The sequence below is a fragment of the Sus scrofa genome, chromosome 2 (assembly GCF_054392235.1).
Source record: "Sus scrofa isolate SSC_HxYL_T2T_F1_AM1 chromosome 2, Sscrofa_HxYL_maternal_Yorkshire_Landrace_v2.0, whole genome shotgun sequence".
Lineage (NCBI taxonomy): Eukaryota > Metazoa > Chordata > Mammalia > Artiodactyla > Suidae > Sus > Sus scrofa.
Genome location: NC_139384.1, coordinates 15,876,210 through 15,896,970, shown reverse-complemented (window position 1 = coordinate 15,896,970; position 20,761 = coordinate 15,876,210). Strand labels below are relative to the sequence as shown.

The window sequence follows — 20,761 nt, the reverse complement described above, 5'->3', positions numbered from 1 at the left end:
ATTGCACAATTTTTAAACACCTCTGTTAACAACTAAACATTAATCAAAGAGTCACACTATGTTTTAATTATCCATTTCTCCAATGCTGAAATTTTCACTAGCTCTTAGTAATTGCATTGACATATATGGAAATAATGATTTTTCTCCTTGGAAAAATGTCCCTTTGGGGTTTATTCTTAGATGATGTATTATGGAGCCAAAGAAAAATGGAAAAAAATGATTTATATTTCTTCGTAGTTTTTTCTAAAACACTTTTCTTAATTATGTCGAACAGTTATTTTATGTACACTGTATTCTTTTCTGATCTGTTAGGGGAGCCAACCTTAGAATAAGAGATTGCAATGGAGCTGCTACACTTTGTTTCCACATATGTATAGAATTTTCATACTCATTTATCTTTGAAATAAAATAGTTTTGTTGAATATATTTTATTACATTTATCTCTTCTCTTTTCTTAGGAAATTAATGTTCCCAAATTTATCATTCTATTAGTAATGCAGTAACTTGTAACCAGGAATGATGGAGGAAGGATATATTGATGATGGGAGAAGAATGCATGAGAATGCATGTAGCAGAAATATGAAGGTGTGGGAAGGTCATTCATATCATGGATGGATGTCTTGCTGCTCTCTGGTAAAGAAATTTCAGCCATTTAGGGTATTTAACAGGGAGACTCTCCAAGACTTTCTGCGAACACGTTCATATACAAAGCAAGTGTCCAATAAATATTTTTTGAATGAGTAAACTTTAGTAGGTATTTATACTAAAGAGTAGATCTTATATGTGTTTGTGTTAATCTGTACATATATGTATAGTACATTATCTATCTCATTATTTACTTATCAGACTAATTCTCTCTGTTCTCCACATTTAATTTTTATTTCTAAAACTTTGAAAGTAAAGATTTCTTTGCTCCAGAGATCCTTCAGTAAAGAACACCTATGCAAGAGGTTTTTGTTTGTTTTAATTTATATGTCTGTACCACAGCACATGGAAATTCACAGGTTAGGGATTGAACCCAAGTCACAGCTGTAACCTGTGACCCAGCAGTAGCAATGCTTGATCTTTAACCCAGTGTGCTGAGCTAGGAATTGAATCTCCTGATTGATCTGAACTGCTGACGAATGATCAGATCTTAACCTAGTTTGTCAGAGTGGGAACTCCAGCAAGAGTTTTGTTTTGTTTGATTTATTTTGTTTTCTTTGAAGCAAGTATACAGAAGTTGTACATGTACTGAATATGACTATTTTAAATTGTATGTTGAACATAATTTTGAAGAATAAAAAATAATTAACACACTAATTATCTAAAGTAAATGATTCAGTAGTGTAGTTTTTCCCAGTGCAATTAAATATTTTCATATTACCCCATAAAGTGTATCAGAAAGTGTTAAACTGGAGGGCAGCTTCCACACAGTGTTCATTTATGTAACTCATAATGTAAAGAGTAATGATAAACAGAGCAGGAGAACTAGAGCACTTGAATTCTCCCCGGGTTTATTGTCTGGAGAAGCAGTCTTATTCTTACACATGGAGAATGGGAATCCACTAAGCATTTACTCATCACCTAATAGGTTGCAGACACTGAAGACACCCGGAATTACTCTATGTGAGAAAACACACTTGAGTAAGTTATATGTTCTGGGGCGGGGGGGTACCAGGGAGAGTGTGTCACTGATGACTTATATATATTTCTAGTAATACTCTGCTTATGATAGATATTTACTGATGGTGTATTTCTTTGCACATTTAGAGCTGAGTGTTCAAATGTCAATTCTCATTGAAGAGGGAATAATTCTTAAATCCTGGGGCAACTCTCAGCTTATGAGACACATTTGAGAATTACAATGTGTAAGTTCACACACACACACACACAGAGGCTCAGGAGTATGGGGCACTGAGATGACTTGGAAAAGTCACTTAGATTTAGAATCAGGAGGAGAAACCTGATCTCTTGTAGACAGCACAGTGTTTTCTCAGTAAATTGCACATCCAATGTTCCCCTATAGAAATTTCTGCAGTGACCGGTAGTATATTTCTGAAGAGATGTAAATCATCATGAAGAAAGTAAGAAAAATAGGGAAAAAAAAAAGTGCTGGGGAAAAAGGCCAAAGACATTTGGCACAGTGGTTACTGTAGTTAATTTCTCAGAAATGCATTCTACGTCTTTTCATAATTAAGAAATGTCATTTTCTTTTATTCTGTTATAGGTAATTTAGGCCTCTCAGGAAGGTGTTACTTCCTAAATGGATTTCCTCACACTTCCCAACAATGTGACTGAATTTGTTCTCTTGGGATTCACACAGAATCCACACTTGCGGAAAATACTCTTCATGGTCTTTTTGTTCATATTCCTGTTTACCTTGATGGCCAATCTGTTCATTGTCATTACCATCTCCCTCAGCCCCACACTTTCGGCCCCCATGTACTTCTTTCTCACTTACTTGGCCTTCATTGATGCCTCCTTCTCCTCTGTCACCACCCCCAAAATGATTTTTGACCTCCTCTATCAGAGGACAACCATCTCCTGGGGTGGCTGCCTGACTCAGCTCTTTTTGGAACACTTCCTGGGAGGGTCAGAGATCATTGTCCTCATTGCCATGGCTTATGACCGCTATGTGGCCATCTGCAAGCCTCTGCACTACACGACCATCATGCGCCATGGGCTCTGCCAGCTCCTGGTTGTGGTGGCCTGGATTGGGGGGATCCTGCATGCCACTGTGCAGATTCTTTTCACACGTGAGTTGACCTTCTGTGGTTCCAATGTCATTGACCACTTTATGTGTGAGTTCTTCTCACTGTTGAAACTTGCCTGCAGCAATACCTACAGGCTTGGAATTGTGGTGGCAACTAACACTGGGGGCATGTGCTTGCTCATTTTTTCCATGCTGATTGTCTCCTACATTGTCATCCTGAGCTCCCTGAAATCCCATGGCTCTGAAGGAAGATACAAAGCCCTCTCTACCTGTGGCTCCCACTTTACAGTAGTGGTGCTCTTCTTTGTCCCTTCTTTCTTCATCTACATACGTCCTGTGGCCACTTACCATGCAGACAAGTTGGTGAGTTTGTTTTATGCAACCTTCACTCCCATGTTAAATCCAATCATTTATACAGTGAGAAACCAAGAAGTGAAAATTGCCATGAAGAGATTATTGAAAAGAAGAGTAGCTTAAGATGTTTATGATACCAAGAATTTGATGTTTTATGTACACAGGGAGGATTATATCTACTGTAAATTATAAAGGAACACTAGGAAATTTTACAGATTAGTTAGAGAAAAAAAAGCCCCAAACTATCATTTCTTGATTACTTAATAGTGGCTAGGCATTATTAGGCATTTTGATAAATTTTACTGTACTTTACCAAGGCTTCCATGTTCATGTTCATAGCTTCAGAACAGGCAATGGAAAGAACAACTATAAAACCCTAGTTTGATGATGATAGAGAATGTTTTTCTCCTGTCCTACTTCTACTTTTCTAAATTCTTCATATATGTTACTTGGATAAAATTGGCTTTTCCGTAGGATCTTAATCTCAGAACTTCTTTTAATTTTGCTTAGCTTGTGTTCAAGCAAATTGGCATAAAAATTCTTAAGTAGGTACATAATGAAGTTGCATGAAGGAATCACTGCTGATTTTTTTTTTTTTTTTTTGTAATGTGAATTTACCAGAAACAAAAGGGAGGCACTTAGAAAAAGGGATAAGAGTAATTCAGAATCAAATATTTTCTTGGCACAAAAAATAATCCAATAATTGTGAAATTACTCTTAATTTGCTCTATTTTCTTAAAAATCCTTACGTCTCAGTTTTTCTTGCATATAAAGGACACATTTTCATTTTCCATACCAGACTTTGAAGAGACATTTGAGGTAAGTATAAGCAACTTTTATCAAGTTTTGGCAATTGGTATATGACTAGGTTCCAAAACTATTGCTCTGTTGGTCTTATACACACACACACACACACACACACACACACACACACACACACACAACTAAATCCTTACCATCAGGCATAGTCACTTCAGTTGAATTATCCACATAATAAAATGATGGTTCCATTATCATTATCCCCATTTTACAGAAAAGCAAATTGAAGACACGAGGGTTTAATTTACTTGCCTCACATCACGTGTGGTTTTCTTATAAATTGTGTCAGGATAATTAGAATGCAGCTTCCTTTTGAAAGTTTTAGCTACAAACTTTCAGTTCAGGTCTTTAAAATGCAGTCTTACTTTCTGCAATTGAAACATAGTTGTCTGTGATATGTTGAGGTCTAGAGATAAGAAAATTACCTGCAGTCTTAATGCTTTGTTTGTCATTTAAGGAGATGGTGTTAATATGTCGTACCCTTGTCTCATGTGTAGCAATATACTTCAGCAATATTGTTTTTTTTCCTCTTTTTGCAAGTTCAAGTTATGCCACTTCACTTTTACAGAAGACTAACACTAGTATAGTAACAAGTTGTTTGTTGTTGTATTTTTTGCGGGGTTTTTTTGTTTTTTGTTTTTTGTTTTGTTTTGTTTTGTTTTTTGTAAAAGCAAAAATCCCCTTCAGATTTCTTTTCTGTTAGAGAAAACAAGTACTAATATTATTATTCATAAAACCAAGTGGCTAAAGTGAACTTTCAGAAATTGTGGAATACTTACGATGCTGCTCTGTGCATGTGGAGAATATCAGGTCATCATACCTCATCACATAACTATTTATAGATCAAAGATTCTCTGACTGCAACACTCCAACTCATGTTACTTCCACAAATATCACTTTCTCCAACTCAGTGGTCAGCAAGAGCTCTTTCTGCCATAATTTAACCAGATATTAATGCCCCAACCATGGTATTAATGTGACTATGTTTACTCAGTTGTGCCTGGCTGACTCCAAGGAGGTAAGAACATACCATGGAGAAAAGAGTGCCAGCTAGCTCAATAAGTAATAATGGGTCAATTGGACAGTTACAAGTAAAGAATGAAATTTGAACATTCTCTAACATCATAACATCTTAATCTCACATGAAAAATAAAGACAAAGTGGATTAAAGACCTAAATGTAACCCTGATAGATAAAACTCAGCATAAAACATATGCAGAATACTTTGACTTAAATTGCAGCAATACTTTTTTGATCCACCTCCAAGAGTAATAGGAAAAAAAAAAACAGAAATAAACAAAAGGAATCTAATTAAACTTAGAAGGTTTTGCACAGCAAAGGAAACCATAAACAAGAAGAAAATACAACCTATTAGAATGGGAGACAATCTTTGCAAATGATGCTACCAAAAAGGAATTAATTTCCAAAATACATAATCAGGTCATACAGCTCGAATAAATAATTTTTTTTAAAAAAATCAGGATTTCCCATAGTGGCTCAGGGGAAATGAATCTGGCTAATATCCATGAGGTCACAGGTTTGATTCCTGACCTCTCTCAGTGGGTTAAGGATCCAGTGTTTCTGTGAGCTGTGGTTTAGGTCATAGATGAGGCTCAGATCTTGCATTGCTGTGGCTATGGTGTAGGCCAATGGCTACAGCTCCAATTTGACCCCTAGCCTGGGAACCTCCACATGCTGCAGGTGCAGCCCTAAAAAGACAAAAAATAAAATAAAATAAAATATAAAAATATAAATAATAAGCAGAAGGAGGACATTCCAAGGAAGACATTCAGATAGGCACATCAAAAATCCTCAATATATCTAAATAGTAGAGAATGCAAATCAAAATTAATATGAGGTACCACCTCGGACTTGTCAGAATGACTACCATCATAAAGTTACAAATAATAAATGCTGGAGAGGGTATGGAGAAAAGGGAACCCTCCTTCACTCTTGGTGGGGATGGACATTGGTATAACCACTATGGAGAAAAGTGTGGAGGTTCCTTAAAAAACTAATCATAGACCCACCATATGACCCAGCAATCCCACTCCTGGGCACATATCCAGAGAAAACCATAATTTGAAAAAACACACACACCAAGTATTTATTGCAGCACTATTTACTATAACCAAAACATGGAAGTAATCAAAATGTCCATTGAGAGAGGAATGGATAAAGAAGATGTGGTAGCTATATATAGTGGAATATTATTCATCCATAAAAAGAAAAAAATAATGCCATTTGCAGCAATAGGAAGGGAGCTTGAGATTATACTAAGTGAAGTAAATTATACAGAAAAGGACAAACATCATACAATACCACATATATGGAATATAATAAAAATTATACAAAAAACTTATTTATGAAACAGAAACAAATTCACAGAGTTTGTAATCAAACTTATGTTACTATAAGGGAAACTGTGGTTGGGGAGGGATAAATTGGGAGGATGGGAATACCATACTGCTGTATATAAAATAGATATTTAACAAGGACCTACTGTATAGCACAGCGAAATTTACTCAATAGTGTTTAATAATCTACATGGGAAAAAAGAATGGGTATAAGAATATGTATAACTGAGTTATTTCAATGTACACCTGTAACTAATACAAATTATAAATCACCTATGCTCCAATAAAATTAAAAAATAAAAAATTATATTCATAGTTATTTCCAGAAGTCATCCATTTGAGCATCTATTCACATTTTTTAAATGATTTGTATTCCTTTCCCATTAATTGCTTATAAATAAATCTTAGTTGCTTCTGTTTTGTGTGTGTGTGTGTGTGTGTGTGTGTGTGTTTTAAGGGCTGCACCAGTGGCATATGGAAATTACCAGGCAACAGGATGAATTCGAGTTGTAGCTGCTGGCCTAAGCCACAGCCACAGCAATGCCAGACCTGAGCCACATCTGTGACATACATTGCAGTTCATGGCAATGCAGGATCCTTTGATCCACTGAGTGAGGCAGAGATTGAGTCTGCATTCTCACATACACAAGTCAGGTTCATTACCACTGAGCCACAATGGGAACTCCCAAATCTTACTTGTTTTGATTGCTGATATTTTCTATACTGTTTTGAATTGTATTGCCATTTTCACAATATTTAGTCTTCCAATTCATGAACATGGGCTATCTTTCCATTTATTTGTGTCTTTAATTTTTTTCATCAATATTATATATTTTCATCAATGACGTATATTTTTCAGTGTACAATATTTCAATTCTTTATTAAATTTATTCTTAATTATTTTTATGATACTGAAAATAGGATTATTTTCTTAATTATTTTTTTGATCAGTTCATTGTTAATATAGACAAATGCAACTCATTTTTGTATGTTTTAGTATCCTGCAACATTTTTTGATTTTTTTTTGTTAGGTCTACCTGTTCAGGGTACAAATTTTTGCATTTTCTATATATAAGATCATGTCTGCTATTCAGTTTTTAAGTCTGGCTTCTTGCCCTTATTATCTTGTATTTGAAGTTTTTGCATATCAGTAAGTCTATTAGTGGTCTATTTGTTATTGCAGAGTAATATTCCATTGCGTGGATATATCACAGTTTTTTCCCTCAACTAATAGATATTTTAGTTGTTTTTAGCTAATTGAAATTATGACTAAGACTGCTATAATATACATGTATTGTTTTTGAAAAATAAGCAAACCAGAACAAATATGTAATAATTATTTTAAAGGTACTAAATGTCAGAAACGACTGACAGTGATCACTGCAAGACGGGAAACAAGTTGAGCTCTAGGATTTTTACAGCTTGTTACCTTTAAAAATTTTCCATGTTGTGGTACAGAGAAGGATATTTTAAAAGGTTTCCTGGTAGAATCCCTGAATTGAAGAGATAAAGATGAGGCTCTGAGGAGACCAAGGCAGCTAGAATTCTGAGAGCATAATTTTGTAGAGGATAGATGTCTGGACCAGGGGTGGGGCAAGGGGCTGCAGAGGAGAAGAGAGAAAGAGAAAGGGACTGAGATTGCAAAAGCTTGGGAACAAAAGAGGATCCCTCTCCACTGCTCATCAGAGTGCTGAAACATGAATGCATTTGAGGAAATTACCTGAAGCTGGGGAAAGATTTATCCAGATGGATTAAAAAGAAGAGTGCTTGGTGCTCACACTGGACCAGGAATCGTGCCTATCCTCACCAGTGGTAAACCTCATAGTTTTCAAGACCAGTGCTTGAAGTGATTACTTAGAAAGTTTTTACTTCTGTAGTAGGACATAAGTATCCTTAGACTGGACTTTTCTCAAGAACAGACTCAAAAACAATATCAGGGAAAAAAAAAGGAAAAGAATGAAAAAGAAAGAAAAGAAAAGGAAAAAAAGAAAATATCCAAAATAATCAAACTAAATATCATGTATAGAATGTAGTGTTTTTGTTAATATGAGGTGTTAATCTAATTACTTTCCTTGTGATTGCCTTGTTCTATACTTGTATAAGGTTTAATATAATATATCAGGAATTATATTAATTGCCTCCCATTTTTGAAAGTGTTTATGTTAGATTGGTACAATTTCTTGATAAGATGTTATATAAAATTCATTTGATTAAAGTTGTTTGGTGTGAAATTTTGACAGGATAGTATCATTCTAAATAATTTATTTAGTTAGTTATTAGGTGATTCCAGTTTTTTACGATTTTTCCGAATATGTTTAGAAAGTTATGTTTTTTCATTGCAGTAGTCTATAATGTTTTAATTGTCAGTATAATCTCCTAAACTCATTGAGCATATCATTTTATTATCATTTTTATTGATATTAAACTACAATCATATTATTTTATTAGCATACTTTCATCACTTAGAAGGCATTTATAGAATTCTATTAAGTTCTCTTGCAGTTTAAAATCAGAAAATATATCCACTGAAATTAGCTTGTGACACCTTCTTTCTTGCTTTTTTATTTTTACTTTTTAAATTTTGTGGGAGTATAGTAGACTTACAATCTTGTGTCACTTTCAGGTGTAAAGCAAGGTGAATCAAACATAAATATGTATTCATTCCTTTTGAGATTTTTTTCCCATATAGGTTATTACAGAGTATTGAGTAGATCTTTCTTTACTGTACAATGAACCTTTGTTACTTATATATTTTATGTACAGTATGTATATGTTAAGCCCAACCTCCTAATTTATCCCTCCTCTTAATGTTTCTCCTTTGGTAACCATAAGCCTCATTTCAAAATATTTGAGTCTGGTTTTTTTTTGCAAATAATCCTCTCATATCATTTTTATTAGATTCTACATATAAGTTATATGATATTTGAGGAGCTATACTATAGTTAATATTGTGAATCTATATTAGTGTAAAATTTTCTCATGTTTCTATATCAAATAACATAATCTCTTTTTTAGAATTAATAGGACTCTACATATTTAAGAAAAACCAAACATGAAATAAGACACAAAAACTTGGTTCACTCCTCCCTAAACAAAGACAGCCCAGATTAATATTTGAAATATATATCTTATTTTTTATCTGCAAGGTATCTTACATGTATTATTTGTTTATAAGCTTAGCATGTTAAGGTGGGAGTAGAATGTTTCAGAGTTGTAATCATAAGGAGGCTAAGTTTATAAAAGTATCTGAATGAACAAGGTGTATATGCAGAAAATTACCAAATCTTAATTATTTTAGAAATGTTCCTTTCCTTCCCCAGGTCTCAGTTTCTTATGATGCAAAATAAAGAAAATGAATTAGATACTGTCCCATAACCTGTTCATTTCTCAATGCCTAGGATCTGATTGTTTATTTATTTGTAGATCAAATGCTGAGCTCCCTGTCATTAAATTCTCAGAAAGCTCATGTATAATATTATATAAAAAACAGGATAGTTCTTCCACTTATCGTGAAACATGGCCAACACGTTGCAGAGATTTCTGATTTTGGAGATCTCTTAAATTAGGATGCTAAGAGCTTAGAACTCAAACAAGAGAATCAACCTTTTAGTTTTACATCTTACTGGTTACATAATCTTGGACAAGAGAAATAAAGTAATCTAAGCCTCAGCCTTTCTCTCTATATATTGGAGATAATGTATTCATACCTCAAAGTTAAGATGAGATTAAATGTGAAAGGGGACTGCAAAGAACAAGAGCTCGGTGCATGATACTTCCTTTCAATAGCAAATTTAGGGCAGATTAGAAATGAACAGGGTGAGTAATGGGTTATTAACTGACCTAACACAGTAAAGAAAATATCTATCTTATTCTAAATTCCCCTAAGAAAATCATGGACATGGAGGAGAGACTTGTGGTTGCCAAGGGGGAGGGGCACAGAGTGGGATGGATTGGGAATCTGGGTTTAATAGATGCAAGCTATTGCCTTTGGAATGGAAAAGCAATGAGATCCTGCTGTATAGCACTGGAAACTATGTCTAGTCTCTTATGATGGAGCATGATAATGTGAGAAAAATGAACGTATACATGTATGTGTAACTGGGTCACTTTGCTATACAGTAGAAAATTGACAGAACACTGTAAACCAGCTCTAATGGAAAAAATAAAAATCATTATAAATTATAAAATAAATAAATAAATAAATTCTCTTAAGAGAGGAGATGGAGGAGCATTCTGAGGGAAAAACTGGACATCTTTCAAATTCCCAAGTGTTTTTTGAGTCCATTCTAATGCCTCAGGATGAGAACTAGTCTTCTGATCACCTTGTTGATAAATGGATGTTAAAGAAGCCTCTTTACATTTTTGCTTGGGAGGTAATATGGGGCCAAGATCAAGATCAACACTTGAGGTTGGAGAGTCTTTATTATAACTTGAGGTCTCTTCCTCATTAACTGTATATCTTGGTGTACAAGGCTTAACTTCTTGATGTCTCAATTTTCCTGTCTTCCAACCACATATAGCTCTTTTTAAAAAATATTAAATGAGATAATTTGTTTAAAATTCTTTGCACAATGCCTAGTATATATGTAGCAGTCATTATTAATTTTTGAACATCACTCATCATAATAATCTGACCTTCAAAAAGGATTTCATCAGTTCCCAAATTTCAAAAGGTAAGTAGGCTTACTTTCCTTAGTCCTTACCCATCTCAGAACTTGTAATAGTGCAGACACCACAAAAATGGAGAGATGAAAAAGTGCTATTTGAACCTTTGACTTCAAAGCAAGATTTAAATAAATAAAACAGAAAATCCATGGCGAAATAACACACATGGTAAGCATATATAGATTTTTTTTGAGTTATAGCTTATCTCTAAAATTATCTTTATATTAGTATCAAAAGAAAAAAGACTTTTTAAAAAAGGGAAATCATGATTCATACAAATACAAAATGGACACATGAAAAGGATTTTATTTAGCTCATTGATTGATGAGGGAACTAGTAATATGTTATAATCAGACTAAAGGGGAATCCAGTATACTACGCTTACATTGTTCAGTCAGGAATGTGTAATGAGCTTACAAATAAATGTGACACTGTCTTTTTCTATAATGATCAGCATTATCAAGCAAACTTTCACCAGACAATTTAGTTTTCTATGGACAAGAATTATTTGCATTTTATCAGTTTTCTACAACTTAATGATTTAAAAAACAGCTAAAAGGCAGTAAAAATATGTACTGCATAGAATCATCTACCAACAAAAGTCAATCAGTCAATCTAAGAAAGAATTGGAAAACATTATTAGAACCAAAGTTAAAGATTGTAACTTGAGAGCAGCATCTTAGAAGACTGAGAGCTGTTTTTGCCCAATAGAAATCAAGGTAAAGTTATGTAATGTACAGAAGGTTGTACATCAAATGATATATTATGGGCAGTTGCATAATCCAGATCTAAGTGGCATCGTAGTGGGTCATGTGACCCCTACAAGATGAAGAAAGCAGGCTATCTTTTAAGGAATTGTCTTTTTGATGCCAAAAGAATGTTGTTCTTTACTGTGGAACAGTATTCCTGCCAACGGGGGAGGTTTGGTGGATGTATAATGCAGATACACAATGCAGAGTGGCAGGGGCAGCGGGAGGCCAAAGGACAGAGAAGAATTTCTGTGTTTAAACTTTTCTTGTTTTGTCATAAAATACGAATTTTTTCATACATACAACTCCAAATCGAGCATTACAGATAATACACAGATTTCCACAGAAGGCACCCAGTAATCTTTATATTATATTTCACTGTTTCATAATAGGCTTTCCTGATAAAAGTTAATTTTATTTAGCAGATAAGCATCATGTACACACTGGTTACTTCGGAGTTCCCGTCGTGGCGCAGTGGTTAACGAATCCGACTAGGAACCTTGAGGTTGCGGGTTCGGTCCCTGCCCTTGCTCAGTGGGTTAACGATCCGGCGTTGCCGTGAGCTGTGGTGTAGGTTGCAGACATGTCTCGGATCCTGCATTGCTGCGGCTCTGGTGTAGGCCGGCGGCTACAGCTCCGATTTGACCCCTGGCCTGGGAACCTCCATATGCCGTGGGAGCGGCCCAAGAAATAGCAACAACAACAAAAAAAGACAAAAAGACAAAAAAAACTCCACACTGGTTACTTCATTGGTGGAGTAATCCCTGTAATCACATATATCATATTATTAGTAACCGGTGTGTTCATCCTGTGCCCCTTGAGAACTCACAGCTCTGCAAGTAGGAAAAGCCCTGTCTACCGTAGCTCCCTCATCACAATTTTGTCTTATTCTTTGTGCCTGTATTTTTAAGTATCTGCAACGTGTAACTACTTTTCCTGTGGACAAACCCACAGCAATATTCCATACTATTGTTACTTCCATGTTAAACCCCATTCCTTACACATTAAGGAATACAGAGGTCACAAAATGTCACTAAAAGGTTATTAAACAGAAATCAATTTTCAGATAATAATGACCCAAAATAATAATTTTATTTCTATCACAATATTTACATTTTTGTATTTATTACTATAAGCTTATTCCATACCTCACACCTGACAATAACAGCACCTCTGCTACATAGGTTTTATTATGTTCATTCCCCTTCTACATTTGAAGAACAATGAAGTTCAAAAAAGTTAAATAATCCACCCAATATCACAGGCAGAGCTAGCATTTGGATCTGCATTGTTCTAAAACCAAATTTGATTCTCTTTCTATCTTTTCAGTGCTGTCAGAGAAATGACAGCATTTCATCAGAACCTCTCCTGTTTGTAGTAATCAAAAACATTTCCTTTATAATTATAGAGCTATATACTGTGCCTACATATAAAACCAGTGGGTTCTCAGAAAGCTATATGGCCCTCTGGTATCTAGGATGCAATGGAATATGAAATAGAAGATACTTGTCAGTACTCTCTCGGCACATAACTGATACACCAATCCAAAGGTTATTGGATTAATTATTCTGTTGGCATAAATTGTCAGTGATTATAAAAATTAACTCTACTGTCTTTAACCCGATGTCAACATTTTGAAGTGTTCTCAAATGACCATGACAACACTATAAAGTTTAGCGTCCTAATTTTACAGAAAACAAAGGTGGATCAGAAAGGTTAAATAATTAGGCCATATGACCTGTAAGTCGTCTTTGAGGACAAATACTATTCCTTTACTTTCTGTGATCTTCGCATAATGTAGAAGGTTTTGGTACTAATATTTGATTATAGTTTAGTAAATAAAAATATTTTTGATTATATGCCAAGGAAAGTGATAATTTTTAGATGAACAACTATTACTAGCAATTAAAGACAGGTGCTTTTCAAAAACACACAGTAAATTATAGGCATAAAATAATTACACTATTAGAAAGTTGGCTTTACACTTTATTCCTTGTTTCTGAAATCCTCTTTAATCCATTAGATTATTGACTAGGGATATATATATATATATCCCCAGTATTATTCCCCAGCTGATCAAAATTTCTTAACTAACTAACACTTAATTTTGTTGTGAATTAGTTTTGGCTGTTTCCAAAAATGAAGTTGGCTACCAAAATGCAAATTTGTGTGAATGCCATAGGTGTGTTTGGAGTTTCCTGTTTGACAGAAAGATCCAGCTCCCTCTTCATGGCTACCATATGTTCCATTGAAGAAATCAATGGACTAAGTGAAAATAATTAGCAAGCCTACTGTGGTTATAAAAACAATGGAAAGTAAGAGCACTAGCTTCAGGATCAGGAGACATGAGTTTTCTTTCACACTATGTCATCATCTCCTTTTTTAACCTTCAACAACCTGCTCTATTTCTACAAGTATTTTATTTAGGAACATTGGAAGCTGTTTCCACAATCTGTGATTCTACCTAAGCCAATGTTTTTACTCCCAACAATATTGTTATATTAGCTTCTACTTCAATTTGAAGTAAACCTGCAAGACTAATGAGACTGCATTCCACCTCTCATTCCTGCTAAACAACTTAGGGGATGTCCTTATGGGAGAAAAAGCTTTGGGAGTGGACTAATGCCATGTGAGTCTGCTCTTGAGTGCTTTGTTATTTGGAGAACATGGTCCTCTACCTACTGAAATGCCCGAAGCTGTCCATAAGGACAATTTGACAGATACATGGTTTTGGTGAAATTAGTCCCTGAAAGTGTCAATGGTCAAGCCACACCTCAACCAGCTTCTGATTGACTGCAATATGATCCACACACAATTTATCTTTCTTTCCTTCTGCTGAGGCTTCCTTTTGAGAATTTATGTTGCTGTCTCTCCAGGAACTCCTCTTTGAAAAATTATGTTCATGGAAAACTTTCGCAGATTTAGACATGACTCTGCTCTCTTCCATTCCAGGCTTCTCTAGGCCTTAGGGAGCTAGATTAGACAGGTGTAAGGGTTCTACCTTTGTTCTCTGCTAGAGCTGTAGCTCTTCAATAGAAGCTGGATGACCATTTAATGAACCATTGTGAATGGATTCAAATCCTTCCTGAGGTTGGAAAAGATGACTTTGTCATCACATTCTAATTCTTTGATTTGACTCTGGCTTTCATTTCTGTATAAACACAAGTCCAAGAAGTTTTCAATGTGACACTTCAGCTAAATCCATATTACTTATAATTCTTTATTTCAAATCCTCATTCAGACTTTATTTTCTATCTGCCCTTGCAAATATTATTTCAGCACTATAACGTTGAGACATCCATTCAAACTAAATTTGGTCATGTGGTTTCACTTTTCTTCAACTCTTTTCCTTCGTGACATGTGTTGCACAGTGACCACATTCTCTGGAGCATATCCAGAGTTAAGAACAATTTATTTTTCTTATTAATGCAAGCCTGTTTGAATATGATTAGTGTATTTCCATACATGAATATTTATGAGTAGAATTAAATTTATTTACAAAATAATTTCAAATACTGATTAATTATAATTGGCTTTAGGAGTTGGTAGAAACATATATGTGTCATGTGATTTAGTTGTAAAACAATACTTTAAAATGAAAATCCTGGCAAATGATGTTCTTATTCTCTGTCTTATACTAATTTGTTCTAAATTGTGAATATCATTGCCTATTTTTCTCTTCCATTGAGATATTTTACAATTACAATTAAATGACTGAAATCTATGAATTTGATAATCTCTAAGAATAATTGAAGAACAGAATTATTTTCATTGTTATCATGTTAATTTAAGGCCAGAATTGGCACAATAAACACTACTATAAAGAAACACTATAAACTTTACCTGATGTGAAGTGCCAATATTTTAATAGGCTTCAAAATTATCACTTAATTTATATTTGAAAACAATATTTAAAATTATGATGCCTGAGTGGTAGATCAGTTAAAAAACAAATTATTATAACATTTAAAAATCAGGTAGTTACCCTCCTAAATGCTTAATTTGCATAATACTAAATATTCAGACTCTATAATAAGTCCATATGTTAGTAAATACCTAAATTAATTAGGGGTCAACTTTTTTGCTTGCTTTTTTTTGTCATATTGTTTTTGTGTTTATGTAAACTCAAGGGGGCATTCAAAATTAAAGGTGAGTGCTATAAAAGTTCTCTGCTGTTCACTTATACGAAATAATTAGGTTGTTAGCAAGATCTGCTAATAGTGGTAAAATACCCCAAGGTCCAATTAGCCACAGTTAAGAAACTTTATAGAATTTGCCTGCAAAAAGGGTATGTGGTAGCACTTTTAAAGCTTATCCAATGATATCATTTATAAATTAACAAAGAAACATGGAAGCTGAGTTGTAGTTGGTGTTTTTAATCTTACAACCTCTCTCGGTGAACTAACAGCTGCCTGGGACCCTGGACATGGAGTTATGTCAGACAAGTTTATAGGTAAGATTTTGTTTCAGGAAGTTGAGTAATTACAGACTCTCAGGTTTAAATGGATTTTACACATCATGAAATCACCCTTCATCCTCACCCCTCTCATAGTTAAATCCATTTTTCAGCAAACTAAACATCGGGAAATATATATTCAAGTACAATACCACAAATTTCGAGGTAAAAATATTTTGGAATATTTTTTCTTATTGATATAAATTTAAAATAGAATAATAATAAAATTAGGTATAATTAAGTTAATAGGAAAAATACTACAATTCACATTTGCATCCAAAATTTTTTCTCATATAAGAATACAAACAAGACTTTTCCTATGATATTGGACAATTTTTAAAACCTGTTAAAAACTGTGCCTTAATTAAAGAGAAACACTATGTTTTAATTATCCATTTCTCCAGTGTTGAACAGTCGATGTTGTTTCTAAATTTTCACCAGCTCTTTATGATTGTGTTGACATATATGTAAATAGTAATTTTTCTCCTTTAAAAATTGTTCCTTTAGGGTTTATTCCTAGACAGTATATTGTAGAGCCAAAGAAAAATTAAAAAGTGATTTATATTTCTTCATAGTTACTTCTCAAACACTTTCTCTTTTTTTTTTTTTTTTTTTGTCTTTTTGCTATTTCTTTGGGCCGCTCCCATGGCATATGGAGGTTCCCAGGCTAGGGGTCGAATCGGAGCTGTAGCCACTGGCCTACACCAGAGCCACAGCAACACAGGATCCGAGCCGCGTCTGCAACCTACACCACAGCTCACGGCAACGCCGGATCCTTAACCCACTGAGCAAGGGCAGGGACCGAACCCGCAACCTCATGGTTTCTAGTCGGATTCGTTAACCACTGCGCCACGACGGGAACTCCTGAAACACTTTCTTAATTATGTCTAACACTTACTTTTTGTACAATATACTCTTTTCCTATCTGTTAGGCAAGTAAGCCCACCTCAGAATAAGGGAATGCAATGGAGTTTCTGCACTTTGTTTCCACATATGCATAATTTTCAATTTGGATAATTAAAAAATAAAGCTCTTTACTCATATATCTTTCAAAGAAAAGATGTATTTTTGTAGAATACATTGTATTATATTTATGTCTCCTCTTTCCCTTTTCTTAGGAAATTATCATTCACAAATTTCTTATCCTCTTGATAACGCATTAACCTGTAAGCAGAAGCGATGGAGGATGGATGCTATGGGAAGATGGGAAAAGAAGTCATGGGAATGCATGTAGCTGAACTTTAAAGGAGTGGGACTATCATTAATGTGATGGATGGAGGCCTTGCTGCTGTTTGGTAATGAAATTTCAAGCATTCAGGGCATTTAATAGACACACTCCAGGGATTTTTATGAACACATTCATATACATATTAAGTGTCCAATAATTATTTATTGAATGGCTGACCATTAGTAGGTATTTACAGTATGTAATCAATTTTATGTATGTTTTTGTTAGTCTGTGTATATATGTATAGCACATTATCTATCTCTCTATCTGATCTAGAAGACAAAAATCTCTGCTCTCCACATTTAATTATTATTTTTAAAACTTTGAAAATAAGTATTTACTTTGCTTCATAGATCTCTCAGTAATGAACACTTATGCACATTTTTTCCTTTTCTTTTCCTTTTTTTTTTTTTTTTTTTTTTAATTTGTGTGGCTGCACTCACAGCATATGGAAGTTCCTGGGCCAGGGACTGAATCTGAGACACAGCTGTGACCTACACCACAATGGCAGTAAAGTTTGATCATTTAACTTACTGCCCTGAGCTGGGGTATGAACCCACACCTCCTGAGTGATCTGAGCTGATGCAGTTAGATCTTAACCTAGTTTGACACAGCAGGAACTACAGGAAGTTTGTTTTGTTTTTTTTTAACAAGTCTACAGAAGCTGTATATTTATTGAATATGTCTATTTCAAATTGCATGTGGTAAATAACTTTGAAGAATAAAAAATATCAATTAAAAACACACTAATTATCTAGAGTAAAATGTACTTAGTTTTTCCAAGTGGCAATTAAATATTTTCATAAAGTGTAATAGAAACTATTAAAGGGTGGGTGGCTTCCTTTCAGTGTCCATTTATGTTTCTCATAATGTAGAGAGTAATGGTAAAAGATCAGGAGAACAGGAGCACTTGAATTCCCCCCCAGGTTTATAGTCTGGGAAAGCAGTCTTACACTTACCCATGGAGAATGGCAATCCACTAAGCACTTACTCATCACCTAATAGGTTTTAGGCACTGCAAAATCATGCCCATCACTATTGTATGTGAGGAAACACACTGGAATAATTATGTGTTCTGGTGGGTACCACGGAGAGTGAGTCACTGATGACATATATACTTCTAGTAATACTCTGCTTATGATAGATATTTATTTATGGTGTATTTCTTTGCACATGTAGAGCTGAGGGTTCAAATATCAATTTTCATGGCAGAGGGAATAATTCCTAAGTCTGTGGGGCAACTCTTAGTTTATAAGATACATTTGAAGATTACAATGTGTAAGCTCACAGACACAGGAAATTTTCAGAAGCATGGGACACTGAGACTACTTAGCAAAGTCCCTTGGGCTTGCAAGCAGGGGGAGAAACCTGATCTTATGTAGATAACATAGCATTTTATCAGTAAGTTACACATCAAAATTTAGCCTGTAGGAAATTCTCTGGTGACAGGTACCATGTGTCTGAAGACATAGATTCTGTTCATTGTCATTACCATCTCCCTCAGCCCCACACTTTCGGCCCCCATGTACTTCTTTCTCACTTACTTGGCCTTCATTGATGCCTCCTTCACGTCTGTTGCTACCCCCAAGATTACCATTGACCTCCTCTACCAGAGGACAACCATCTCCTGGGGTGGCTGCATGACTCAACTCTATTTAGAACATTTCCTTGCAGCATCAGAGATCATTGTGCTCATTGCCATGGCTTATGACCGCTACGTGGCCATCTGCAAGCCTCTGCACTACACGACCATCATGCGCCATGGACTCTGCCAGCTCCTGATTGGGGTGGCCTGGATTGGAGGGATAATACACGCTACTGTGCAGATTCTCTTTGTCCTTGACTTGCCCTTCTGTGGTCTCAATGTCATAGACAACTTCATGTGTGATTTCTTCTCACTGTTGGAACTTGCCTGCAGTGACACCTACTGGCGTGGAATAGTGATATCAGCTAACACTGGGGGCATGTGCTTGCTTATTTTTTTCATGCTCCTCACTTCCTACATAGTCATTCTGAGCTCTCTGAAGTCCCATGGCTCTGAAGGAAGATACAAAGCCCTCTCTACATGTGGCTCCCACTTTACAGTAGTGGTGCTCTTTTTTGTCCCTTGTATATTTACACACGTACGTCCTGTGGCCACCTATCCTGTGGACAAGTTGGTGACTTTGTTCTACGCCACTTTCACTCCCATGTTAAATCCTATCATTTATACAGTGAGAAACACAGAGGTGAAAATTGCCATGAAGACTTTGTTGAAGAGGAGAGTAAGTGAGACCGTTCATGGTTCTTAGAAACTGATAATTTATATATAGGGAGAATTATTCTTGGGTAATTGTAAAAGAAAACTAAAAAGTTTTACAGATCATTGACAGAAAAAAGAGGCAAAACTAATGTTTGAGTTTTTGTAGAATATTTAATATTGGCTAGGGATTTATTAGGCATTTTGATAACTTAATAAACTTTGTCATTTCATTTTTCATGTTCATAACTTCAGAATAGACAATGTAAAAGCAACTATAAAGTCCTAGTTTGATCATTGTAGAGCATGTTTTTCTTCTGAGTTTTACTATCACTTTACTAAATACTTCGTTTGTTTTACTTGTGTGAAAATGTGTTTTCCTAAGGACCTTGGTCTCAGAAATTCTATTTTTGCTTAACATGCAGGAAAGCAAATAGGGATAAAAATTCTTAAATAGATTCATAAGGAAGATGCAGTGCATGAAGGAATCACAGTTGAATTTTTTTTTTTTTGGTACTACAAATTTACCAAAAGAAGAGAGAGAGCCATACAAGGAGCATACAATATTTCACAATTTAAGACTTTACCTGCCACAAAATACATCAGAAATTTTGAAATTATTCTAAATCTACTCTCTTTTCTTTTTTTTACTGTTTATGTTTAGTTCTACTTTTATTCCTTCACTTTTTTTTATTTTCCCACTGTACAGTACTCTCTTTTCTTAAATGTCCTTATGCCTCACTGTCTTGAATATAAAATAAATGTTTTCATTTTCCAAACTATGACTTGAGGAGTCATTTGAAAAAGGATATGCACCTTTTATCAAATTTGAAAGAACAGGAATAGGATTAGATTCCAAAGCTCTTGCTCTGTGAGTCTGATACACATATTTACATTAAACTGACACTTTATTTACTATCAGGCATATTCACTTTGTTGATTTACCCAAGTTTAAATTTGTTGTTCGACCATTAACATGCCCATTTTACAGAAATGCAAATTAAAGCCTAGGATTTTAGTAATTTCTCTGTCTCACATCACACACGCTTACTCCATAAAGTGTGCTTATTATAAGAAATCCTGCTTCCTTTCAAAAGTTTCAGCTACAAACTTCCAACCCACATCTTTCACACTCAACCTTACTTTCTTTTAATGAATCACAGTTACCTGTGCTATGTTTATAGATAAGAACACTTTCT

General features: G+C 34.7%; 2 protein-coding genes across 2 annotated transcripts; both read left to right on the top strand.

Moving 5' to 3' along the window:
• The first annotated feature begins 2,245 nt into the window (after positions 1-2,245).
• LOC100517394 (olfactory receptor 4C3D-like) lies at positions 2,246-3,172 on the top strand. The gene has a single exon (XM_003124179.2). The coding sequence runs from the start codon at positions 2,246-2,248 to the stop codon at positions 3,170-3,172; it is 927 nt and encodes a 308-aa protein (XP_003124227.2).
• Positions 3,173-18,846: 15,674 nt separating this feature from the next.
• On the top strand, positions 18,847-19,614 carry LOC100523306 (olfactory receptor 4C12-like). Its single transcript, XM_003124205.2, has one exon. It carries the CDS (start codon positions 18,847-18,849, stop codon positions 19,612-19,614), a length of 768 nt encoding a protein of 255 aa, XP_003124253.2.
• Positions 19,615-20,761: the final 1,147 nt, after the last annotated feature.

Excerpts from the sequence above, each read along its gene's own strand:
- LOC100517394 (XM_003124179.2), top strand. The coding sequence starts at position 2,246 with ATGGATTTCCTCACACTTCCCAACAATGTGACTGAATTTGTTCTCTTG.
- LOC100523306 (XM_003124205.2), top strand. The coding sequence starts at position 18,847 with ATGTACTTCTTTCTCACTTACTTGGCCTTCATTGATGCCTCCTTCACG.